Raw genomic sequence first — 26,924 nt, 5'->3', positions numbered from 1 at the left:
ATCACACACTCCCGGAGTCAGACACAGAGTGAATCTCCCTCCACACCGTCCCATCACACACTCCCGGGGTCAGACACAGACTGAAACTCCCTCTGTACCGTCCCATCACACACTCCCGGGGTCAGACGCAGAGTGAATCTCCCTCCGCACCGTCCCATCACACACTCCCGGGGTCAGACGCAGAGTGAATCTCCCTCCGCACCGTCCCATCACACACTCCCGGGGTCCGACGCAGAGTGAATCTCCGTCCGCACCGTCCCATCACACACTCCCGGGGTCAGACACAGAGTGAATCTCCCTCCGCACCGTCCCATCACACCGTCCCGGGGTCAGACACAGAGTGAATCTCCCTCCGCACCATCCCATCACACACTCCCGGGGTCAGACACAGTGTGAATCTCCCTCCGCACCGTCCCATCACACACTCCCGGGGTCAGACACAGAGTGAATTCTCCCTGCTTACGTCCATCTCCAGCTGTTCCGATTTTTTGGGGGTCACCGGTGTGACGCTGAGTGGCGAGTTCGTGGGAGTCGGCCCGCACTCTGCATCTGAAACGTCGGTCCCCGGGGCGATTTCCAACAAACCTTGTGCCCTGCATCTGTGCTCGATGTCGGGAGTGGGAGAGATGGGGGAGAGTCAGAGGCAGAGAGTTATAAGGTCTGGATCGGATTCAGACAGACAGACACATGCTTCATAAACCAGAGACCACTTACTTGGTGTGGTTCTGACAGGGCTCCAGCGAAGAGGCAGGTTTAAATGTCCCCAGAGGGCATTTCCCACATTGAGTATCTCGCAATGACGTTCCTGAAGCGAAGAAACAGGTAAAACATGATCAGATCTCCCTGCTGGGCTAGATTTTGTATAATCGATCCCCGGGAGTGGGCTACAGGCTGGGATCTAATCCAGGGTTCGGTCGGTTTATATATAGAATAACAGATCCCCGGGTGTAGGTTACAAGCTGGATCTAATCCAGGGGTCGAGGGGTTTATATATACAACAACAGATCCCCGGGAGTGGGTTACAGGATGGGATCTAATCTTGGGTCGAGGGGTTTATATATATAGAATAACAGATCCCCAGGAGTGGGTTACAGGCTGGGATCTAATCCAGGGGTTCGGGGGGTTTATATATAGAATAACGGACCCCCGGGAGTGGGTTACAGGCTGGGATCTAATCCAGGGATTCGGGGGGGTTTATATATAGAATAACAGATCCCCGGGAGCGGGTTACAGGCTGGGATCTAATCCAGGGGTTTCGGAGGGTTTATATATAGATTAACAGATTTCTCAGGAGTGGGTTATAGGCTGGGATCTAATCCAGGGGTTCGGGGGGTTTATATATAGAATAACAGATCCCCGGGAGTGGGTTACAGGCTGGGATCTAATCCAGGGGTTCGGAGGGTTTATATATAGAATAACAGATTTCTCAGGAGTTGGGTTACAGGATGGGATCTAATCCAGGGGTTCGGGGGGTTTATATATAGAATAACAGATCCCCGGGAGTGGGTTACAGGCTGGGATCTAATCCGGGGTTCGGAGGGTTTATATATAGAATAACAGACCCCCAGGAGTGGGTTACAGGCTGGGATCTAATCCGGGGTTCGGAGGGTTTATATATAGAATAACAGATCCCTGGGAGTGGGTTACAACTGGGATCTAATCCAGGGGTTCGGAGGGTTTATATATAGAATAACAGATCCCGGGAGTGGGTTACAGACTGGGATCTAATCCAGGGGTTGGGGGGGGGGGGTTATATATAGAATAACAGATCCCGGGAGTGGTTTACAGGCTGGGATCTAATCCAGGGGTTGGGGGGGGGGGTTATATATAGAATAACAGATCCCGGGAGGGGGTTACAGGCCTGGGATCTAATCCAGGGGTTCGGAGGGTTTATATATAGAATAACAGATTTCTCAGGAGTGGGTTATAGGCTGGGATCTAATCCAAGGATTCGGGGGTTTATATATAGAATAACAGATCCCCAGGAGTGGGTTACAGGATGGGATCTAATCCAGGGGTTCGGGGGGTTTATATATAGAATAACAGATCCCCGGGAGTGGGTTACAGGCTGGGATCTAATCCAGGGGGTTCGGGGGGTTTATATATAGAATAACAGATCCCCGGGAGTGGGGTACAGGCTGGGATCTAATCCAGGGGTTCGGAGGGTTTATATATAGAATAACAGATTTCTCAGGAGTGGGTTATAGGCTGGGATCTAATCAAGGGATTCGGGGGGTTTATATATAGAATAACAGATCCCCAGGAGTGGGGTTACAGGCTGGGATCTAATCCAGGGGGTTCGGAGGGTTTATATATAGAATAACAGATCCCGGGAGTGGGTTACAGGCTGGGATCTAATCCAGGGGTTCGGAGGGTTTATATATAGAATAACAGATTTCTCAGGAGTGGGTTATAGGCTGGGATCTAATCAAGGGATTCGGGGGGTTTATATATAGAATAACAGATCCCCAGGAGTGGGTTACAGGCTGGGATCTAATCCAGGGGTTCGGAGGGTTTATATATAGAATAACAGATCCCTGGGAGTGGGTTACAGACTGGATCTAATCCAGGGGTTGGGGGGGGGGTTATATATAGAATAACAGATCCCGGAGGGGGTTACAGGCTGGGATCTAATCCAGGGGTTGGGGAGCCCTGTTACCTGGTTGGGTCACCTGTCGGCCCGGCCCGCAGAGGGAGTGGGCCTCGCAGTCCATACAGTCGAGGCCTCCCGCGCAGTGGTAGCCCGGGCGACACTGACAGCGCGTCCGCACGCTGCCCGAGCAGTTGACCGCCACCACCATATCGCGCCCTGCAACGGCAAATCGGGAGCAGTCTTTAGGCACCTCCCTCGCCACCGTGACCCCCTCGAGTGCCCTCCCTACCACCCCCCCACTACAGCCGGCCCTCCTTCTCCCCGAGGGATCGTTTCGGGACCTCTCGCGGATACTAAAAAGCGCGGATGCTCAATTTCCGTATTCCACCTGTTGCAGTGCGGTGGACCTTAGGACCCAGCGGGAACCCGGACCTTATTCAACCCGTCTCAGTGCTGTGGGCATTAGGACCCGGCGGCGGAGCTCTGAATCCGCAGTGTTTCTGTTCACGAAATAATCACCATCGCGGTTTAAAATAAAACGGGAATAATAAAGCGATCGGAAAGAGGTGAAACGCCATCGGTCACTGGCAAAGCGTTAGGCTACTGTCGGTCGACGATCGGATCAATTCTAAAGGATAAAATGAGATAAGTCCTGCACTGACTGAAGCTACAATTATTACTTGGCAACACAGTGGTTTAATTATCGGGTTTTGGGGTTCTTGATCCTCCGCATCAACCCGGCACGGATGGAGAGCGCGCTCGGGAGCGATCTGTCACTGGATCAAACTTGGGAATTTCCGCTCCCAAGCCCAGCGCTGAAATGTACGTTTTCTTAAGGCACTGAGGAGTGCAGTGGAACAGAGGGATCTGGGAATACAGATACAAAATTCCCTAAAAGTGTCGTCACAGGTAGATAGGGTCGTAAAGAGAGCCTTTGGTACATTGGCCTTTATTAATCAAAGTATTGAGTATAAGAGCTGGAATGTTATGATGAGGTTGTATAAGGCATTGGTGAGGCCGAATCGGGAGTATTGTGTTCAGTTTTGGTCACCAAATTACAGGAAGGATATTAATAAGGTTGAAAGAGTGCAGAGGAAGGTTTACAAGGATGTTGCCGGGACTTGAGAAACTCAGTTACAGAGAAAGGTTGAATAGGTTTGGACTTTATTCCCTGGAGCGTAGAAGAATGAGGGGAGATTTGATAGAGGTATATAAAATTATGATGGGTATAGATAGAGTGAATGCAAGCAGGCTTTTTCCACTGAGGCAAGGGGAGAAAAAAAAACCAGAGGACATGGGTTAAGGGTGAGGGGGAAAAGTTTAAAGGGAACATTAGGGGGGGCTTCTTCACACAGAGAGTGGTGGGAGTATGGAATGAGCTGCCAGACGAGGTGGTAAATGCGGGTTCTTTTTTAACATTTAAGAATAAATTGGACAGATACATGGATGGGAGGTGTATGGAGGGATATGGTCCGTGTGCAGGGCAGTGGGACTAGGCAGAAAATGGTTCGGCACAGCCAAGAAGGGCCGAAAGGCCTGTTTCTGTGCTGTAGTTTCTATGGTTTCATATGCACAGAAAGGTAAAATATACACTATATACTAAGACAAACGTTTGACTAACTGACGCTAAGTAATACCGGATGTACCCGTTCCGACTTTAAGAGAACTTCCGTTTTTCTCCCCCCGATCCACGATAACCTACGCGCATCCTCCCGTATGCTTTAAATCATCTCTAGATTACTTATAGTACCTAATGCAATGTAAATGCTATGTAAAATAGTTGTTATACCGCATTGTTTAGGGAATTGTATAGCGAGAGGATTTGAGTACAGGAGCAGGGAGGTACTACTGCAGTTGTACAAGGCCTTGGTGAGACCACACCAGGAGTATTGTGTGCAGTTTTGGTCCCCTAATCTGAGGAAAGACATCCTTGCCATAGAGGGAGTACAAAGAAGGTTCACCAGATTGATTCCTGGGATGGCAGGACTTTCATATGAAGAAAGACTGGATGAACTGGGCTTATACTCGCTGGAATTTAGAAGATTGAGGGGGGATCTGATTGAAACGTATAAAATCCTAAAGGGATTGGACAGGCTAGATGCAGGAAGATTGTTCCCGATGTTGGGGAAGTCCAGAACGAAGGGGTCACAGTTTGAGGATAAAGGGGAAGCCTTTCAGGACCGAGATGAGGAAAAACTTCTTCACACAGAGAGTGGTGAATCTGTGGAATTCTCTGCCACAGGAAACAGTTGAGGCCAGTTCATTGGCTATATTTAAGAGGGAGTTAGATATGGCCCTTGTGGCTAAAGGGATCAGGGGGTATGGAGGGAAGGCAGGTACAGGGTTCTGAGTTGGATGATCAGCCATGATCATACTGAATGGCGGTGCAGGCTCGGAGGGCCGAATGGCCTACTCCTGCACCTATTTTCTATGTTTCTATGTTTCTATGAATAATGAGAAGGAAAATAGAAAGTCTGTACATGCCCGAACAGCAAGTGCTGGAAGAGCACTTCCGGGCTTTCTCGATTCGCGGCCAGTTGAATTCGCGCCTGCGGAACTCGTGGATAAGGAGGGCTGGCTGTACATTGACTTGCCCGATCTCAGACGACAACCAGGTGGCCGACAGGGAAGAAGTCATCTCTCGGACACAGTGGTGCCAAGGAAACAACCTCTTTCTCAATGTCGTGAAAACAGAGGAGCTGGTTGTGGACTGCGGGAGGAATGGAGACGGGCTAACCCCTATGGACATCGACGGATCTGGGGTTGAGAGGGTGAACAGCTTCAAGTTCCTGGGCAACCACATCACCGAGGACCTCACGTGGCCTGTACATACCGGCCGTGCGGTGAAAAAGGCACGACAGCGCCTCTCGTAACCATATAACAATCACAGCACGGAAACAGGCCGTCTCGGCCCTCCTAGTCCGTGCCGAACTCTTACTCTCACCCAGTCCCACCGACCTGCACTCAGCCCATAACCCTCCATTCCTTTCCTGTCCATATATCCATCCAATTTAACTTTAAACGACAACATCGAACCTGCCCCAACCACTTCTCGTTCCACACAGCCACCACTCTCTGAGTAAAGAAGCTCCCCCTCGTGTTACCCCTAAACTTTTGCCCCTTAACTCTCAACTCATGTCCTCTTGTTTGAATCTCCCCCACTCTCAATGGAAAAAGCCTATCCACGTCAACTCTCTCAATCCCCCTCATAATTTTAAACACCTCTATCAAGTCCCCCCTCAACCTTCTACGCTCCAAAGAATAAAGACCCAATTTGTTCAATCTTTCTCTGTAACTTGGGAGATGAAATCCAAGTAACATTCTAGCAAATCTTCTCTGCAGATGATACTAAGATAGGTGGAGTTGTGGATAACGAAGTAGGTTTTCAAAGCTTGCAGAGAGATTTAGGCCGGTTAGAAGAGTGGGCTGAAAGATGGCAGATGCAGTTTAATGCTGAGAAGTGTGAGGTGCTACATTTTGGTAGGACTAATCAAAATAGGACATACATGGTAAATGGTAGGGCATTGAAGAATGCAGTAGAACAGAGGGATCTAGGAATAATGGTGCATAGTTCCCTGAAGGTGGAATCTCATGTGGATAGGGTGGTGAAGAAAGCTTTTGGTTTGCTGACCTTTATAAATCAGAGCATTGAGTATAGGAGTTGGGATGTAATGTTGAAATTGTCCAAGGCATTGGTGAGGCCAAATTTGGAGTATTGTGTACAGGTTTGGTCACCGAATTATAGGAAAGATGTCGACAAAATAGAGAGAGTACAGTGAAGATTTACAAGAATGTTACCTGGGTTTCATCTCCTAAGTTACAGAGAAAGGTTGAACAAGTTGGGTCTTTATTCTTTGGAGCGTAGAAGGTTGAGGGGGACTTGATAGAGGTGTTTAAAATTATGAGGGGGATTGATAGAGTTGATGTGGATAGGCTTTTTCCATTGAGAGTGGGGGAGATTCAAACAAGAGGACATGAGTTGAGAGTTATGGGGCAAAAGTTTAGGGGTAACACGAGGGGGAACTTCTTTACTCAGAGAGTGGTAGCTGTGTGGAACGAGAAGTGGTTGGGGCAGGTTCGATGTTGTCATTTAAAGTTAAATTGGATAGATATATGGACAGGAAAGGAATGGAGGGTTATGGGCTGAGTGTAGGTCGGTGGGACTGGGTGAGAGTAAGAGTTCAGCATGGACTAGAAGGGCCAAGACGCCTGTTTCCGTGCTGTAATTGTTATATGGTTATATATGGTTAACTAGATAACCAGAGGCCATACAATGGAGCAAGATAGTGGGAAGCTTCTAGAAGTCATCAGAGGACACCTAAAAGCCAGAAGGAGAGAAATTATTACAGGTTGCAGAGAGATTTGGGCCGGTTAGAAGAGTGGGCTGAAAGATGGCAGATGCAGTTTAATGCTGATAAGTGTGAGGTGCTACATTTTGGTGGGACTAATCAAAATAGGACATACATGGTAAATGGTAGGGCGTTGCAGAATGCAGTAGAACAGAGGGATCTAGGAATAATGGTGCATAGTTCCCTGAAGGTGGAATCTCATGTGAATTCTCTTTCAGCTCAGGTCGATGATTGAGGAAGCTTGGTTTGGACCCCCCAAATCCTCAGAACTTTCTACAGGGGCACAATTGAGAGCATCATGACTGCCTGGTACGGGAACAGTACCTCCCTCGATCGCAGTACTCTGCAGAGAGTGGTGCGGACAGCCCAGTGCATCTGTAGTTGTGAACTTCCCACGATTCAGGACGTGTTTTTTTTATTAAATGCAATCGTGAACTATCGCCAGATCAGAAATGCTGATCAAGTCAAACAGCTCCCAAAGAGAACTAAGGCAGGCCAATCAGACTATCACTGCTGCCCAGCGATAGAACACAAAGAAATCATCCAGAGATTCACCCAGATGCTGCCTGGATTAGAGAGGGTGCAGAGGAGATTCACCAGGACGCTGTCTGGATTAGAGAGGGTGCAGAGGAGATTCACCAGGATGCTGCCTGGATTAGAGAGGGTGCAGAGGAGATTGACCGGGATGCTGCCTGGATTAGAGAGGGTGCAGAGGAGATTCACCAGGACGCTGTCTGGATTAGAGAGGGTGCAGAGGAGATTCACCAGGACGCTGCCTGGATTTGAGAGGGTGCAGAGGAGATTCACCAGGACGCTGCCTGGATTAGAGAGGGTGCAGAGGAGATTCACCAGGACGCTGTCTAGATTAGAGAGGGTGCAGAGGAGATTCACCAGGGTGCTGTCTGGATTAGAGAGGGTGCAGAGGAGATTCACCAGGACGCTGTCTGGATTAGAGAGGGTGCAGAGGAGATTCATGAGGATGCTGCCTGGATTAGAGAGGGTGCAGAGGAGATTCACCAGGACGCTGTCTGGATTAGAGAGGGTGCAGAGGAGATTCACCAGGACGCTGCCTGGATTAGAGAGGGTGCAGAGGAGATTCATCAGGATGCTGTCTGGATTAGAGAGGGTGCAGAGGAGATTCATCAGGATGCTGCCTGGATTAGAGAGGGTGCAGAGGAGATTTACAAGGATGCCTTATGAAAACACGGCCTTTTCTCCTTCAGCGACAGACGATGAGAGGTGACCCGATAGAAATGTATAAGATCATGAGAGGCATTGATCGTGTGGATAGTCAGAGGCTTTTTCCCAGGGCTGAAATGGTTGCCACGAGAGGGCACAGGTTTAAGGTGCTGGGGAGTAGGTACAGAGAAGACGTCAGGGTTAAGTTTTTTACTCAGAGAGTGGCGAGGGCATGGATATGATACAACCAGACAACAATCACAGCGCGGAAACAGGCCATCTCGGCCCTTCTAGTCCGTGCCGAACTCTTACTCTCACCTAGTCCCACCGACCTGCGCTCAGCCCATAACCCTCCATTCCCTTCCTGTCCATATATCTATCCAATTTAACTTTAAACGACAACATCGAACCTGCCCCAACCACTTCTCGTTCCACACAGCCACCACTCTCTGAGTAAAGAAGTTCCCCCTCGTGTTACCCCGAAACTTTTACCCTTTAACTCTCAACTCATGTCCTCTTGTTTGAATCTCCCCCACTCTCAATGGAAAAAAGCCGATCCACATCAACTCTATCAATCCCCCTCGTAATTTTAAACACCTCTATCAAGTCCCCCCTCAACCTTCTACGCTCCAAAGAATAAAGACCCAACTTGTTCAACCTTTCTCTGTAACTTAGGAGATGAAACCCAGGTAACATTCTTGTAAATCTTCTCTGTACTCTCTCAATTTTGTTGACATCTTTCTTATAATTCGGAGACCAGAACTGTACACAATACTCCAAATTTGGCCTCACCAATGCCTTGTACAATTTCAACATTACATCCCAACTCCTATACTCAATGCTCTGATTTATAAAGGCCAGCATACCGAAAGCTTTCTTCACCACCCTATCCACATGAGATTCCAACTATGCACCATTATTCCTAATCCAGTCCTACTTCTCTAATCCAGTCCTGACGAAGGGTCTCGGCCTGAAACGCCGACTGCACCTCTTCCTACAGATGCTGCTTGGCCTGCTGCGTTCACCAGCAACTTTGATGTGTGTTGCCATTATTCCTAGATCCCTCTGTTCTACTGCATTCTTCAATGCCCTACCATTTACCATGTATGTCCTATTTTGATTCGTCCTACCAAAATGTAGCACCTCACATTTATCAGCACTAAACTCCATCTGCCATCTTTCAGCCCACTCTTCTAACTGGCCTAAATCTCTCTGCAAGCTTTGAAAACCTGCTTCATTATCCACAACACCACCTATCTCAGTATCATCTTCATGCTTACTAATCCAATTTACCACCCCATCATCCAGATCATTAATATATGACAAATAACATTGGACCCAGTACAGATCCCTGAGGCACACCGCTAGTCACCGGCCTCCAATCTGACAAACAGTTATCCACCACTACACTCTGGCATCTCCCATCCAGCCACTGCTGAATCCATTTTACCACTTCAATATTAATACCTAACGATTGAACCTTCCTAACCAACCTTCCGTGTGGGACCTTGTCAAAGGCTTTACTGAAGTCCATATAGACAACATCCGCCGCTTTACCCTCGTCAACTTTCCTAATAACCTCTTCAAAAAATTCAATAAGATCTGTCAAACATGACCTTCCACGCACAAATCCATGTTGACTGTTCCTAATCAGACCCTGTCTATCCAGATAATTATATATACCATCTCTAAGAATACTTTCCATCAATTTACCCACCACTGACGTCAAACTCAGAGGCCGATAATTGCTAGGTTTACTCTTAGAACCCTTTTTAAACAATGGAACAACATGAGCAATATGTCAATCCTCCGGCGCCATTCCCGTTTCTAATGACATTTGGAATATTTCTGTCAGAGCCCCTGCTATTTCCACACTAACTTTCCTCAATGTCCTAGGGAATATCCTGTCAGGACCAGGAGACTTATCCACTTTTATATTCCTTAAAAGCGCCAATACTGCCTCTTCTTTAATCATCATAGTTTCCATAACTTCCCTACCTGTTTCCCTTACCTTACACGATTCAGTATCCTTCTCCTTAGTGAATACCGAAGAAAAGAAGTTGTTCAGAATCTCCCCCATCTCTTTTGGTTCCACACATAGCTGTCCACTCTGATTCTCTAAGGGACCAATATTATCCTCACTATCCTTTTGCTATTAATATATCTGTAGAAACCCTTGGGATTTATTTTCACCTTACTGGCCAAAGCAATCTCATATCTTCTTTTAGCTTTTCTAATTTCTTTAAGTTTCTTTTTACATTCTTTATATTCCTCGAGCACCTCATTTACTCCATGCTGCCTATATTTATTGTAGATATCTCTCATTTTCTGAACCAAGTTTCCAATATACTTTGAAAACCATGGCTCTCTCAAACTTTTAACCTTTCCTTTCAACCTAACAGGAAAATAAAGTTTCTGTAACCTCAAAATTTCACCTTTAAATGACCCCCATTTCTCTATTACATCCTTCCCATAAAATATAATAGGGTCTTTTAAGAGACTTTTGGATTGGTACATGGAGCTTAGAAAAATAGAGGGCTATGGGTAGCCATAGTAATTTCTGAAGTAAGTACATGTTCGGCACGACTATGTGGGCCGAAGAGCCTGTATTGTGCTGTAGGTTTTCTATGTTTCTGTGCTGCCTGGATTAGAGGATGCAGAGGAGACTCGCCAGGACGCTGCATGGATTAGAGAGGGTGCAGAGGAGATTCACCAGGATGCTGCTTGGATTAGAGAGGGTGCAGAGGAGATTCGCCAGGATGCTGCCTAGATTAGAGAGGGTGCAGAGGAGATTCACCAGGATGCTGCCTGGATTAGAGAGGGTGCAGAGGAGATTCACCAGGATGCTGCCTGGATTAGAGAGGGTGCAGAGGAGATTCACCAGGATGCTGCCTGGATTAGAGAGGGTGCAGAGGAGATTCACCGGGACGCTGTCTGGATTAGAGAGGGTGCAGAGGAGATTCACCAGGATGCTGCCTGGATTAGAGAGGGTGCAGAGGAGATTCACCGGGATGCTGCCTGGATTAGAGAGGGTGCAGAGGAGATTCACCGGGACGCTGTCTGGATTAGAGAGGGCGCAGAGGAGATTCACCGGGACGCTGTCTGGATTAGAGAGGGCGCAGAGGAGATTCGCCGGGATGCTGCCTGGATTAGAGAGGGTGTGGAGGAGATTCACCAGGACGCTGCCTGGATTACAGAGGATGCAGAGGAGATTCACCGGGACGCTGTCTGGATTAGAGAGGGCGCAGAGGAGATCCGCCAGGATGCTGCCTGGATTAGAGAGGGTGCAGAGGAGATTCACCAGGATGCTGCCTGGATTAGAGAGGGTGCAGAGGAGATTCACCGGGATGCTGCCTGGATTAGAGAGGGTGCAGAGGAGATTCGCCAGGACGCTGCCTGGATTAGGGAGGGTGCAGAGGAGATTGACCAGGATGCTGCCTGGATTAGAGAGGGTGCAGAGGAGATTCACCAGGATGCTGCCTGGATTAGAGAGGGTGCAGAGGAGATTCACCAGGATGCTGCCTGGATTAGAGAGGGTGCAGACGAGATTGACCAGGATGCTGCCTGGATTAGAGAGGATGCAGAGGAGATTCACCGGGACGCTGTCTGGATTAGAGAGGGTGCAGAGGAGATTCACCAGGATGCTGCCTGGATTAGAGAGGGTGCAGAGGAGATTCACCAGGATGCTGCCTGGATTAGAGAGGGTGCAGAGGAGATTCACCGGGATGCTGCCTGGATTAGAGAGGGTGCAGAGGAGATTTGCCAGGACGCTGCCTGGATTAGGGAGGGTGCAGAGGAGATTGACCAGGATGCTGCCTGGATTAGAGAGGGTGCAGAGGAGATTCACCAGGATGCTGTCTGGATTAGAGAGGGTGCAGAGGAGATTCGCCAGGACGCTGCCTGGATTAGGGAGGGTGCAGAGGAGATTCACCAGGAAGCTGCCTGGATTAGAGAGGGTGCAGAGGAGATTCACCAGGATGCTGCCTGGATTAGAGGGGCGCAGAGGAGATTCACCGTGACGGCCAGACACTTTTTCCCGAGAGAGAGTGGAAATGGCTAACATGAGGGCGCATAATTTCCTGGTGTTCAGAGGAAAGTATAAAAGGTGATATTTTTTTTTTACACAGAGAGTGGTGTGTGTGTGTGGAACGCCCTGTCAGGGGTGCTGGTGAAGGCAGGTACATTCGGGTCATTTCAGACAGTCTTGGATGGGCAGATGGGTGATGGAGAAACGGAGGGAAGGGTCAGATGGAGCTCAGAGTGTGTTAATGGGCTAGCACGACACCGTGGGCCGAAAGGCCTGCATCCCGCTGGGACGCCGTTGCGGACTTACGCGGGTCGCAGGTGGGACAGACGTGGCACTCGCGGACGTAGTTCCACAGTTCGGTGTACTCGCCCTCCGCGCACGGAACGCAGACTGTGTCATCGGCTGCCGTACACAAGCGCTGGGCGAAGGAACCTGGGTGGGGGGGGGGGGGGAGGGGGTCGAAATACACAAACGTTTGGATATCTGGGGCAGAAAATCCCCACCCACCGAAATCCCCTCCCACGCAGCCCCACGGACGCTCTCCCCGTCACTCCGTTCCCCCGCGCGTCGGCACCGTGGTTGTCGCAGATCAGCGCGGGGGCGTGCGGTCACGCGCTGCGGCGGCGGTGGTGGGGGGGGGGGGAGGAGACAGACCTGGGGGGCACTTGGTGCAGCAGATCCCCAGAGTCCCGATGAAGTATTCCGATTCGGGCCGACAACGGCCGCGTTCCGGTCGGTAAGGCGAGGCGCCGGTCACCTGTGCGGGGGTGATGTCGGGGAGAACCATTAGTCACGCTAACCAAAAACGACAGCCAGACCCAGGGGTAGGGAGACAGGGACAGAGTGTAGGGGAGGGAGGGGGTGACGGAGATGGGGAGAGATGTAGGGGAGGGAGGGGGGTGAGGGAGACGGGGAGGGGTGTAAGGGAGGGAGGGGGTGACGGAGACGGGGAGGGGTGTAGGAGAGGGAGCAGGTAACATTGACGGGGAGGGGTGTAGGGGAGGGAGGGGGTGACGGAGACGAGGAGGGGTGTAGGGGAGGGAGGAGGTGAGGGAGACAGGGTGGGGTGTAGGGAAAGGAGGGGGTGACGGAGACGGGGAGGGGTGTAGGGGAGGGAGGGCGTGACGGAGACAGGGAGGGGCGTAGGGGAGGGAGGGGGTGACGGAGATGGGGAGGGGTGCAGGGGAGGGAGGGGGTGAGGGAGACGGGGAGGGAGATATTGACGGAGACTGGGGTGGTGTGGGGGAGAGAGAGGGTGACGGAGACGGGGAGGGAGGGGGTGATGGAGACGGGGAGGGGTGTAGGGGAGGGAGGGCGTGACGGAGACAGGAAGGGGCGTAGGGGAGGGAGAGGGTGACAGAGATGGGGAGGGAGGGGGTGACGGAGATGGGGAGGGGTGCAGGGGAGGGAGGGGGTGAGGGAGACGGGGAGGGTGCAGGGGAGGGAGGGGGTGAGGGAGACGGAGAGGGAGGGGGTGACGGAGACAGGGGGCGTGGGGGAGGGAGGGGGTGACGGAGACGGGGAGGGGTGCAGGGGAGGGAGGGGGTGAGGGAGACGGGGAGGGAGGGGTGACGGAGACTGGGGTGGTGTGGGGGAGGGAGAGGGTGACGGAGACGGGGAGGGAGGGGGTGACGGAGACAGGGGGTGTGGGGGAGGGAGGGGGTGACGGAGACGGGGAGGGGTGTAGGGGGTGACGGAGACGGGGAGGGAGGTATTGACGGAGACTGGGGTGGTGTGGGGGAGGGAGGGGGTGACAGAGACAGGGGGTGTGGGGGAGGGAGGGGGTGACGGAGACGGGGAGGGAGATATTGACGGAGACTGGGGTGGTGTGGGGGAGAGAGAGGGTGACGGAGACGGGGAGGGAGGGGGTGATGGAGACGGGGAGGGGTGTAGGGGAGGGAGGGCGTGACGGAGACAGGAAGGGGCGTAGGGGAGGGAGAGGGTGACAGAGATGGGGAGGGAGGGGGTGACGGAGATGGGGAGGGGTGCAGGGGAGGGAGGGGGTGAGGGAGACGGGGAGGGTGCAGGGGAGGGAGGGGGTGAGGGAGACGGGGAGGGAGGGGGTGACGGAGACAGGGAGGGGCGTAGGGGAGGGAGGGGGTGACGGAGATGGGGAGGGAGGGGGTGACGGAGATGGGGAGGGGTGCAGGGGAGGGAGGGGGTGAGGGAGACGGGGAGGGTGCAGGGGAGGGAGGGGGTGAGGGAGACGGAGAGGGAGGGGGTGACGGAGACAGGGGGCGTGGGGGAGGGAGGGGTGACGGAGACGGGGAGGGGTGCAGGGGAGGGAGGGGGTGAGGGAGACGGGGAGGGAGGTATTGACGGAGACTGGGGTGGTGTGGGGGAGGGAGGGGGTGACGGAGACGGGGAGGGGTGTAGGAGAGGGAGCAGGTAACATTGACGGGGAGGGGTGTAGGGGAGGGAGGGGGTGACGGAGACGAGGAGGGGTGTAGGGGAGGGAGGAGGTGAGGGAGACAGGGTGGGGTGTAGGGAAAGGAGGGGGTGACGGAGACGGGGAGGGGTGTAGGGGAGGGAGGGCGTGACGGAGACAGGGAGGGGCGTAGGGGAGGGAGGGGGTGACGGAGATGGGGAGGGGTGCAGGGGAGGGAGGGGGTGAGGGAGACGGGGAGGGAGATATTGACGGAGACTGGGGTGGTGTGGGGGAGAGAGAGGGTGACGGAGACGGGGAGGGAGGGGGTGATGGAGACGGGGAGGGGTGTAGGGGAGGGAGGGCGTGACGGAGACAGGAAGGGGCGTAGGGGAGGGAGAGGGTGACAGAGATGGGGAGGGAGGGGGTGACGGAGATGGGGAGGGGTGCAGGGGAGGGAGGGGGTGAGGGAGACGGGGAGGGTGCAGGGGAGGGAGGGGGTGAGGGAGACGGAGAGGGAGGGGGTGACGGAGACAGGGGGCGTGGGGGAGGGAGGGGGTGACGGAGACGGGGAGGGGTGCAGGGGAGGGAGGGGGTGAGGGAGACGGGGAGGGAGGGGTGACGGAGACTGGGGTGGTGTGGGGGAGGGAGAGGGTGACGGAGACGGGGAGGGAGGGGGTGACGGAGACAGGGGGTGTGGGGGAGGGAGGGGGTGACGGAGACGGGGAGGGGTGTAGGGGGTGACGGAGACGGGGAGGGAGGTATTGACGGAGACTGGGGTGGTGTGGGGGAGGGAGGGGGTGACAGAGACAGGGGGTGTGGGGGAGGGAGGGGGTGACGGAGACGGGGAGGGAGATATTGACGGAGACTGGGGTGGTGTGGGGGAGAGAGAGGGTGACGGAGACGGGGAGGGAGGGGGTGATGGAGACGGGGAGGGGTGTAGGGGAGGGAGGGCGTGACGGAGACAGGAAGGGGCGTAGGGGAGGGAGAGGGTGACAGAGATGGGGAGGGAGGGGGTGACGGAGATGGGGAGGGGTGCAGGGGAGGGAGGGGGTGAGGGAGACGGGGAGGGTGCAGGGGAGGGAGGGGGTGAGGGAGACGGGGAGGGAGGGGGTGACGGAGACAGGGAGGGGCGTAGGGGAGGGAGGGGGTGACGGAGATGGGGAGGGAGGGGGTGACGGAGATGGGGAGGGGTGCAGGGGAGGGAGGGGGTGAGGGAGACGGGGAGGGTGCAGGGGAGGGAGGGGGTGAGGGAGACGGAGAGGGAGGGGGTGACGGAGACAGGGGGCGTGGGGGAGGGAGGGGTGACGGAGACGGGGAGGGGTGCAGGGGAGGGAGGGGGTGAGGGAGACGGGGAGGGAGGTATTGACGGAGACTGGGGTGGTGTGGGGGAGGGAGAGGGTGACGGAGACGGGGAGGGAGGGGGTGACGGAGACAGGGGGTGTGGGGGAGAGAGAGGGTGACGGAGACGGGGAGGGAGGGGGTGACGGAGACAGGGAGGGGCGTAGGGGAGGGAGGGGGTGACAGAGATGGGGAGGGAGGGGGTGACGGAGATGGGGAGGGGTGCAGGGGAGGGAGGGGGTGAGGGAGACGGGGAGGGTGCAGGGGAGGGAGGGGGTGAGGGAGACGGAGAGGGAGGGGGGTGACGGAGACAGGGGGCGTGGGGGAGGGAGGGGTGACGGAGACAGGGAGGGGTGCAGGGGAGGGAGGGGGTGAGGGAGACGGGGAGGGAGGTATTGACGGAGACTGGGGTGGTGTGGGGGAGGGAGAGGGTGACGGAGACGGGGAGGGAGGGGGTGACGGAGACAGGGGGTGTGGGGGAGGGAGGGGGTGACGGAGACGGGGAGGGGTGTAGGGGGTGACGGAGACAGGGAGGGAGGTATTGACGGAGACTGGGGTGGTGTGGGGAGGGAGGGGGTGACGGAGACGGGGAGGGAGGGGGTGACGGAGGGAGGGGGTGTGGGGGAGGGAGGGGGTGACGGAGACGGGGAGGGAGGGGGTGACAGAGACAGGGGGTGTGGGGGAGGGAGGGGGTGACGGAGACGGGGAGGGGTGTAGGGGGTGACGGAGACGGGGAGGGAGGTATTGACGGAGACTGGGGTGGTGTGGGGGAGGGAGGGGGTGACAGAGACAGGGGGTGTGGGGGAGGGAGGGGGTGACGGAGACGGGGAGGGAGGTATTGACGGAGACTGGGGTGGGGAAGAGGGTGACGGACACAGAGACATTCAGAGGAACGGGAAGTTGCTGTTTACAACATTCCTGACACGGTGCCAGGAATGCTGACAGTCCGTCGCAGAACCAGTCTGACTCCCAGAGGCCGGAAAGAATTCTCTGCTGGAACGGATCCCAACACGTGACCCCCACCCTCCCGGGGCATCTGTCCTTCCACACAGAGAGGGAGGGGGGAGTGCCAGCAGAGAACGAGGGACAGGCAGGGTGGGTGTGAGGGAGGGAGGGAGCGAGCAGGGGGTCGCCTGAGGGAGAGGGTACGAGGGGGACGGAGGGGGCGAGGGCGACAGGGGAGAAGGGGGTGAGGGAGTCAGAGAGTGAAGGGGAGAGGGAGACAGAGAGATCGAGGGAGTGTGGCAGGGAGATGGAGAGAATGAGAGACATGGGGGCCAGGGAGACAGAGAGAGCGAGGGGGGGAGCAGGGGGGAGATGGAGGGAGTGAGGGGGCACGAGAGAGGCAGAGCGTGGGGGTGGGGCAGGGAGAGTAGAGGGCGAGGGGGAGATGGAGTGAATGAGGGAGACAGAGTGTGGGGGGTGGGGCAGGGAGACAGAGGGCGAGGGGGAGATGGAGGGAGTGAGGGGGCACGAGAGAGGCAGAGCGTGGGGATGGGGCAGGGAGACCGAGAGGGTGCGAGGGAGAGATGGAGGGAGCGAGGGAGACAGCGTGGGGGATCGGGCAGGGAGACTAGAGTGCGAGGGGGGGATAGAGGGAGTGAGGGAGTCTGAGCGTGGGGGTGGGGCAGGGAGAGTAGAGGGCGAGGGGGAGATGGAGGGAGCGAGGGGGAGATGGAGTGAATGAGAGAGACAGAGTGTGGGGTGGGGCAGGGAGACTAGAGGGCGAGGGGGGAGATGGAGGGAGCGAGGGGAGACAGAGTGTGGGGGGTGGGGCAGGGAGACTAAAGGGCGAGGGGGAGATGGAGGGAGCGAGGGAGACTGAGCGTGGGGGTGGGGCAGGGAGAGTAGAGGGCGAGGGGGAGATGGAGGGAGCGAGGGGGAGATGGAGTGAATGAGAGAGACAGAGTGTGGGATGGGGCAGGGAGACTAGAGGGCGGGGGGGAGATGGAGGGAGTGAGGGGGAGATGGAGGGAGCGAGGGAGAGATGGAGTGAATGAGGGAGACTGAGCGTGGGGGTGGGGCAGGGAGAGTAGAGGGCTGGGGGAGATGGAGTGAATGAGAGAGACAGAGTGTGGGGTGGGGCAGGGAGACTAGAGGGCGAGGGGGAGATGGAGGGAGCGAGAGAGACAGAGTGTGGGGGGTGGGGCAGGGAGAGTAGAGGGCTGGGGGAGATGGAGGGAGCGAGGGGGAGATGGAGAGAATGAGAGAGACAGAGTGTGGGGTGGGGCAGGGAGACTAGAGGGCGAGGGGGAGATGGAGGGAGCGAGGGAGAGATGGAGAGAATGAGGGAGACAGAGTGGGGTGGGGCAGGGAGACTAGAGGGCGAGGGGGAGATGGAGGGAGCGAGGGAGAGATGGAGTGAACGAGGGGAGACAGAGTGTGGGGGGTGGGGCAGGGAGACGTAAAGGGCGAGGGGGAGATGGAGGGAGCGAGGGGGACTGAGCGTGGGGGTGGGGCAGGGAGACTAGAGGGCGAGGGGGAGATGGAGGGAGCGAGGGGGAGATGGAGGGAGCGAGGGGAGACAGAGTGTGGGGGGTGGGGCAGGGAGACAGAGGGCGAGGGGGAGATGGAGTTAACGAGGGAGACAGAGTGTGGGGGGTGGGGCAGGGAGACAGAGGGCGAGGGAGAGATGGAGTGAACGAGGGAGACAGAGTGTGGGGGGTGGGGCAGGGAGACTAGAGGGCGAGGGGGAGATGGAGGGAGCGAGGGAGACAGAGTGTGGGGGGTGGGGCAGGGAGACTAGAGGGCGAGGGGGAGATGGAGGGAGCGAGGGAGACAGAGTGTGGGGGGTGGGGCAGGGAGACAGAGGGCGAGGGGGAGATGGAGGGAGCGAGGGAGACTGAGCGTGGGGGTGGGGCAGGGAGAGTAGAGGGCGAGGGGGAGATGGAGTGAATGAGGGAGACAGAGTGTGGGGGGTGGGGCAGGGAGACAGAGGGCGAGGGGGAGATGGAGGGAGCGAGGGAGACAGAGGGCGAGGAGAGATGGAGTGAATGAGGGAGACAGAGTGTGGGGGGTGGGGCAGGGAGACAGAGGGCGAGGGGGAGATGGAGGGAGCGAGGGAGACTGAGCGTGGGGGATCGGGCAGGGAGACAGAGGGCGAGGGGGAGATGGAGGGAGTGAGGGGGAGATGGAGTGAATGAGGGAGACAGAGTGTGGGGGGTAGGGCAGGGAGACAGAGGGCGAGGGGGAGATGGAGGGAGCGAGGGAGAGAGAGTGTGGGGGGTGGGGCAGGGAGATGGAGAGAGTGGGGGCAGCGGGGGGGGGTGAGGGACATACAGAGCGCGAGGGATGGTGGAGAGACTGGGGGGGAGAACGAGGGTGGGGGGAAGGGGAGGGATGAGATACGCCCGGGAAGACTGACTGTAAACAGCAAGCTGGCTGAACCCCTTTACCAAACGTCTCGCGTTCCCCAAGAGCTCCCCCGACACCCCCCCACCCCAAACCAGCGCGCCCGCGGACATCGGCCGAGCACGGGGGGAGCCAGCTCGGCTCGAAACCCCAGTTGTGTGTGCCACGGGGCGGGCGGACGGAAACTGTGGCTGGGCCCCTGATTCAGTCAGCACAGGAAATTCCGCCCAGCACATCGGAGACACCCTGTCACCAGCGAACAGTTCCCACACTCTGTAACTGGGTCAGGAGGGTGCGGCTGCCTCGATCTCCCTCGTCTTCAAGTGTCCCGTCTCTCCCTCACTTCCCGTCCCTTCCCTCTCCCGCACCCCTTCAAAACCCTCTCCTTCCCCACCACTACTCCCCGTCTCCCTCGTCCCCTTCACCACCCTCTCCTTCCCTCCACTACTCCCCGTCTCCCTCGTCCCCTTCACCACCCTCTCCTTCCCTCCACTACTCCCCGTCTCCCTCATCCCCTTCACCACCCTCTCCTTCCCTCCACTACTCCCCGTCTCCCTCATCCCCTTCACCACCCTCTCCTTCCCGCCCACTACTCCCCGTCTCCCTTCCCTCCCATTTCACCACCCTCGCCTTCCCCACCACTACTCCCCGTCTCCCTCGTCCCCTTCACCACCCTCTCCTTCCCTCCACTACTCCCCGTCTCCCTCGTCCCCTTCACCACCCTCTCCTTCCCTCCACTACTCCCCGTCTCCCTTCCCTCCCATTTCACCACCCTCTCCTTCCCTCCCACTACCCCCCTCCCCCTCCCTCCCTCCCCTTCACCACCCTCTCCTTCCCTCCCACTACCCCGTCTCCCCTCCCTCCCTCCCCTTCACCACCCTCTCCTTCCCTCCACTACTCCCCGTCTCCCTCGTCCCCTTCACCACCCTCTCCTTCCCTCCCACTACCCCCGTCTCCCTCGTCCCCTTCACCACCCTCTCCTTCCCTCCCACTACCCCGTCTCCCTCATCCCTTCACCACCCTCTCCTTCCCTCCCACTACCCCCGTCTCCCTTCCCTCCCTTTCACCACCCTCTCCTTCCCTCCCACTACCCCCGTCTCCCCTCCCTCCCTCCCCTTCACCACCCTCTCCTTCCCTCCCACTACCCCCGTCTCCCTCGTCCCCTTCACCACCCTCTCCTTCCCTCCCACTACCCCGTCTCCCCTCCCTCCCTTTCACCACCCTCTCCTTCCCTCCCACTACTCCCCGTCTCCCCTCCCTCCCCTTCACCACCCTCTCCTTCCCTCCCACTACTCCCCGTCTCCCTCATCCCCTTCACCACCCTCTCCTTCCCTCCACTACTCCCCGTCTCCCTCATCTCCTTCACCACCCTCTCCTTCCCTCCCACTACCCCCGTCTCCCCCTCCCTCCCCTTCACCACCCTCTCCTTCCTCCACTACTCCCCCGTCTCCCTCATCCCCTTCAACCACCCTCTCCTTCCCTCCACTACTCCCCGTCTCCCTTCCCTCCCTCCCCTTCACCACCCTCTCCTTCACTCCCACTACCCCCGTCTCCCTTCCTCCCATTTCACCACCCTCTCCTTCCCTCCCACTACCCCCTCTCCCCTCCCTCCCTCCCTTTCACCACCCTCTCCTTCCCTCCCACTACTCCCCATCTCCCTTCCCTCCCTCCCCTTCACCACCCTCTCCTTCCCTCCCACTACTCCCCATCCCCCCTCCCTCCCCTTCACCAGCCCTCTCCTTCCCTCCCACTACTCCCCATCCCCCCTCCCTCCCCTTCACCACCCTCTCCTTCCCTCCCACTACCCCGTCTCCCCTCCCTCCCTCCCCTTCACCACCCTCTCCTTCCCTCCACTACTCCCCGTCTCCCTCATCCTCTTCACCACCCTCTCCTTCCCTCCACTACTCCCCGTCTCCCTTCCCTCCCTCCCCTTCACCACCCTCTCCTTCCCTCCCACTACTCCCCGTCTCCCTCATCCTCTTCACCATCCTCTCCTTCCCTCCCACTACCCCCGTCTCCCTTCCTCCCATTTCACCACCCTCGCCTTCCCTCCCACTACTCCCCGTCTCCCTCGTCCCCTTCACCACCCTCTCCTTCCCTCCCACTACTCCCCGTCTCCCTCCCTCCCCTTCACCACCCTCTCCTTCCCTCCCACTACTCCCCGTCTCCCTCGTCCCCTTCACCACCCTCTCCTTCCCTCCCACTACTCCCCGTCTCCCCTCCCTCCCCTTCACCACCCTCTCCTTCCCTCCCACTACCCCCGTCTCCCTTCCCTCCCTCCCCTTCACCACCCTCTCCTTCCCTCCCACTACTCCCCGTCTCCCTCGTCCCCTTCACCACCCTCTCCTTCCCTCCCACTACCCCCGTCTCCCTCGTCCCCTTCACCACCCTCTCCTTCCCTCCACTACTCCCCGTCTCCCTCGTCCCCTTCACCACCCTCTCCTTCCCTCCCACTACCCCCGTCTCCCTCATCCCCTTCACCACCCTCTCCTTCCCTCCCACTACCCCGTCTCCCTCATCCCCTTCACCACCCTCTCCTTCCCTCCCACTACTCCCCGTCTCCCTTCCCTCCCTCCCCTTCACCACCCTCTCCTTCCCTCCCACTACCCCCGTCTCCCTTCCCTCCCTCCCCTTCACCACCCTCTCCTTCCCTCCCACTACCCCGTCTCCCTTCCCTCCCTCCCCTTCACCACCCTCTCCTTCCCTCCCACTACTCCCCGTCTCCCTCATCCTCTTCACCACCCTCTCCTTCCCTCCCACTACCCCCGTCTCCCTTCCCTCCCATTTCACCACCCTCGCCTTCCCTCCCACTACTCCCCCGTCTCCCTCGTCCCCTTCACCACCCTCTCCTTCCCTCCCACTACTCCCCGTCTCCCTCCCTCCCCTTCACCACCCTCTCCTTCCCTCCCACTACTCCCCGTCTCCCCTCCCTCCCCTTCACCACTCTCTCCTTCCCTCCCACTACCCCCGTCTCCCTTCCCTCCCTCCCCTTCACCACCCTCTCCTTCCCTCCAACTACTCCCCATCTCCCCTCCCTCCCCTTCACCACTCTCTCCTTCCCTCCCACTACCCCCCATCTCCCCTCCCTCCCCACCACCCTCTCCTTCCCTCCCACTACCCCGTCTCCCTTCACTCCTTCCCCTTCACCACCCTCTCCTTCCCTCCCACTACCGTCTCCCTTCCCTCCCCTTCACCACTCTCTCCTTCGCTCCCACTGCTCCCCATCTCTTCTCCCTCCCTTTCACCACCCTCTCCTTCCCTCCCATTACCCCCCGTCTCCCCTCCCTCCCCTTCACCACCCTCTCCTTCCCTCCCACTACCCCTGTCTCCCTTCCCTCCCTCCCCTTCACCACCCTCTCCTTCCCTCCACCACCCTCTCCTTCCCTCCCACTACCCCCGTCTCCCTTCCCTCCCTCCCTCCCTTTCACCACCCTCTCCTTCCCTCCCACTACCCCCGTCTCCCTCGTCCCCTTCACCACCCTCTCCTTCTCTCCCACTACCCTCGTCTCCCTCGTCCCCTTCACCACCCTCTCCTTCCTCCCACTACCCCCGTCTCCCTTCCCTCCCTCCCCTTCACCACCCTCTCCTTCCCTCCCACTACTCCCCGTCTCCCCTCCCTCCCTCCCCTTCACCACCCTCTCCTTCCCTCCCACTACCCCCCCGTCTCCCTCCCTCCCATTCACCACCCTCTCCTTCCCTCCCACTACTCCCCGTCTCCCCTCCCTCCCTCCCCTTCACCACCCTCTCCTTCCCTCCCACTACCCCCCCGTCTCCCTCCCTCCCCTTCACCACCCTCTCCTTCCCTCCCACTACTCCCCGTCTCCCCTCCCTCCCCTTCACCACCCTCTCCTTCCCTCCCACTACCCCGTCTCCCCTCCCTCCCTCCCCTTCACCACCCTCTCCTTCCCTCCCACTACTCCCTATCCCCCCTCCCTCCCCTTCACCACCCTCTCCTTCCCTCCCACTACCCCCGTCTCCCTTCCCTCCCTCCCTTCACCACCCTCTCCTTCCCTCCACCACCCTCTCCTTCCCTCCCACTACCTCGTCTCCCTTCCCTCCCTCCCCTTCACCACCCTCTCCTTCCCTCCACCACCCTCTCCTTCCCTCCCACTACTCCCGTCTCCCCTCCCTCCCCTTCACCACCCTCTCCTTCCCTCCCACTACCCCCGTCTCCCTTCCCTCCCTCCCCTTCACCACCCTCTCCTTCCCTCCACCACCCTCTCCTTCCCTCCCACTACCCCGTCTCCCTTCCCTCCCTCCCCTTCACCCTCTCCTTCCCTCCCACTACTCCCGTCTCCCTTCCCTCCCTTTCACCACCCTCTCCTTCCCTCCCACTACTCCCCATCTCCCCTCCCTCCCCTTCACCACCCTCTCCTTCCCTCCCACTACCCCCCGTCTCCCCTCCCTCCCTTTCACCACCCTCTCCTTCCCTCCCACTACCCCCGTCTCCCTCGTCCCTTTCACCACCCTCTCCTTCCCTCCCACTACCCCCGTCTCCCTCCCTCCCCTTCACCACCCTCTCCTTCCCTCCCACTACCCCCCCGTCTCCCCTCCCTCCCCTTCACCACTCTCTCCTTCCCTCCCACTACTCCCCATCCCGCCTCCCTCCCCTTCACCACCCTCTCCTTCCCTCCACTACTCCCCATCTCTCCTCCCTCCCCTTCACCACCCTCTCCTTCCCTCCACTACTCCCTGTCTCCCCTCCTTCCCTCCCCTTCACCACCCTCTCCTTCCCTCCCACTACCCCCGTCTCCCTCCCTCCCCTTCACCACCCTCCTTCCCTCCCACTACTCCCTATCCCCACTCCCTCCCCCACCCTCTCCTTCCCTCCCACTACTCCCCGTCTCCCCTCCCTCCCCTTCACCACCCTCTCCTTCCCTCCCACTACTCCCCATCTCCCCTCCCTCCCCTCCACCACCCTCTCCTTCCCTCCCACTACTCCCATCTCCCCTCCACCCCTCCCCTTCACCACCCTCTCCTTCCCTAATACTAATCCCCGTCTCCCCTCCATCCCTCCCACTACCCCGTCTCCCCTCCCTCCCTCCCCTTCACCACCCTCCCCTACCACTACCCCGTCTCCCTCGTCCCCTTCACCACCCTCTCCTTCCCTCCCACTACCCCGTCTCCCTTCCCTCCCTCCCCTTCACCACCCTCTCCTTCCCTCCCACTACCCTGTCTCCCTCCCTCCCCTTCACCACCCTCTCCTTCCCTCCCACTACTCCGTCTCCCTTCCCTCCCTTTCACCACCCTCTCCTTCCCTACCACTACTCCCCATCTCCCTGTCTACCCTCCCTCCCCTTCACCACCCTCTCCTTCCCTACCACTACCCCAATCTCCCTTCCCTCCCTTTCACCACCCTCTCCTTCCCTCCCACTACCCCCGTCTCCCTTCCCTCCCTCCCCTTCACCACCCTCCTTCCCTCCCACTACTCCCCATCTCCCCTCCCACTACTCCCCATCTCCCCTCCCACTACTCCCCTTCACCACCCTCTCCTTCCCTCCCACCACTCTCCGTCTCCCTCCCTCCCCTTCCCTACCACTACTCCCCGTCTCCCTTCCCTCCCCTTCACCACCCTCTCCTTCCCTCCCACTACTCCCCATCTCACCTCCCTCCCCTTCACCACCCTCTCCTTCCCTACCGCCTCCCTCCCTCTCTTTTCTCCCTCCCCCTCTCCCCTCCATCTCTCCCTCACCCTCACAAATCCCCTCCTTCTCTCTTCCTCTCCCATCTCTCTCACATTCCTTCTCCCCGCCCTCTCCCATGACCTGTCCTTCTCCTTCCTACCCCACCCCCTCCTCCTCTCCCTCTCATGTCCCTCTCTCCCCTCCCTCCCATGTACTTCTTCCTCCCTCCCCTCCCATGTCCCTCTCCCTCCCTCCCATGTCCCCTCTCTCACTCCCTCCCTCCCATGTCCCCCTCTCTCACTCCCTCCCTCGTCCCCTCTCTCCCTCCCTCCCCTCCCATGTCCCTCTCTCTCCCTCCCTCCCCTCCCATGTCCCTCTCCCTCCCATGTCCCCTCTCTCACTCCCTCCCTCCCATGTCACTCTCCCCCTCTCCCATGTCACTCTCCCCCTCTCTCCCTCCCTCCCATGTCCCCCTCTCTCACTCCCTCCCTCCCATGTCCCCCTCTCTCACTCCCTCCCCTCCCATGTCCCTCTCCCTCCCTCCCCTCCCATGTCCCTCTCCCTCCCTCCCATGTCCCCTCTCTCACTCCCTCCCTCCCATGTCCCCTCTCTCACTCCCTCCCTCCCATGTCACTCTCCCCCTCTCTCCCTCCCTCCCATGTCCCCCTCTCTCCCTCCCTCCCATGTCCCTCTCACTCCCTCCCTCCCATGTCCCTCTCACTCTCTCCCTCCCATGTCCCCCTCTCTCACTCCCTCCCTCCCATGTCCCCCTCTCTCACTCCCTCCCTCCCATGTCCCCCTCTCTCACTCCCTCCCTCCCATGTCCCCCTCTCTCACTCCCTCCCTCCCATGTCCCCCTCTCTCCCTCCCTCCCATGTCCCCCTCTCTCCCTCCCTCGTCCCCCTCTCACTCCCTCCCTCGTCCCTCTCACTCCCTCCCTCGTCCCTCTCACTCCCTCCCTCCCTCGTCCCCCTCTCTCCCTCCCTCCCATGTCCCTCTCTCCCTCCCATGTCCCTCTCTCCCTCCCATGTCCCCCTCTCTCCCTCCCTCCCATGCCCCCCTCTCTCCCTCCCTCCCATGCCCCCCTCTCTCCCTCCCTCCCATGCCCCCCTCTCTCCCTCCCATGTCCCTCTCTCTCTCTCCCTCCCTCCCATGTCCCCCTCTCCCCCTCCCTGTCATGTCCATCTTTCTCCTTCCCATGTCCCCCTCTCCCTCCCTCCCTCCCATGTCCCTCTCTCCCTCCCATGTCCCTCTCTCCCTCCCTCTCACGTCCCCCTCTCTCCCTCTCTCTCACGTCCTCCTCTCTCCCTCTCTTTCACGTCCCCCTCTCTCTCATGTCTCCCTCTCCCTCTCTCCCATGTCCCTCTCTCTCTCCCTCTCATGTCCCTCTCTCCCTCCCTCCCATGTCCCTCTCTCCCTCCAACTCCCCTGTCCCTCTCCTTCCCTGCCCCCCTCCCGTCCCTCTTTCACTCGGATCCCTCTCCCTCTCCCTCCCTCCCTCCCTATCTCCAAATCCCTCCCACCCCGCCGACCTTCCGGGACGGGGCTCGCCGCTCCCGCTCGCCTCACCCCAGCCAGCAGGACGGCCCAGATCGGGAGGATCGCGGACGACGGCGCCATCCCGGCCGCGGGACCCCTCCCGTTCTCCTGCCGCCGGGACCAGGACGGGACGGGACGGGACGGCACCGCGCACGGACGCCGCCGACCGGAACGACATCAACAGGGAGAGGTGCGGAAATTGAAACCCGGGCGACCAGAAGTCACGTGGGCCGGTTCCCCCCTCCCGCCCTGGAGGGGGCGGGGTTTGGGGACGAGTTGGTGTCGGGACTCAATCCGACAAGGTCTAAAGTCCCGAAAGTGGTTTTAAAAAAAACTTTTTTTTAAAGTTTACTGCCGTCCTCAGCAGCGGCCACGCAAACAGGAGGAAATCCGCAGATGCAGGAAACACATCAAAAGTTGCTGGGGGGGGGGTGGGGAACGCAGCAGGCCAGGCAGCATCTACAGGAACGGGTGCAGTCGGCGTTTCGGGTCGGGACTGACTGAAGGAAGAGCTGCTGGTGGCTGCCACCCTCAGCCTGCTGCCCCAGCACACAAC

General features: G+C 58.2%; 1 protein-coding gene across 1 annotated transcript; it reads right to left on the bottom strand.

Annotated features, from left to right (window-relative positions):
• Window positions 1–433: 433 nt before the first annotated feature.
• On the bottom strand, window positions 434–26,542 carry LOC140193212 (tumor necrosis factor receptor superfamily member 3-like). Its single transcript, XM_072250607.1, has 6 exons — window positions 26,399–26,542; window positions 12,803–12,905; window positions 12,455–12,580; window positions 2,660–2,809; window positions 715–805; window positions 434–599 (listed from the first exon to the last, which is right to left on the bottom strand). Exons 1-6 carry the CDS (start codon window positions 26,447–26,449, stop codon window positions 434–436), a joined length of 687 nt encoding a protein of 228 aa, XP_072106708.1. The 5' UTR covers window positions 26,450–26,542.
• Between the last annotated feature and the right edge of the window lie 382 nt (window positions 26,543–26,924).

The sequence above is a fragment of the Mobula birostris genome, unplaced genomic scaffold (assembly GCF_030028105.1).
Source record: "Mobula birostris isolate sMobBir1 unplaced genomic scaffold, sMobBir1.hap1 scaffold_4445, whole genome shotgun sequence".
Lineage (NCBI taxonomy): Eukaryota > Metazoa > Chordata > Chondrichthyes > Myliobatiformes > Myliobatidae > Mobula > Mobula birostris.
Note: the sequence above shows the minus strand (reverse complement) of the source record. Positions and strands in the feature narration are given on the sequence as shown.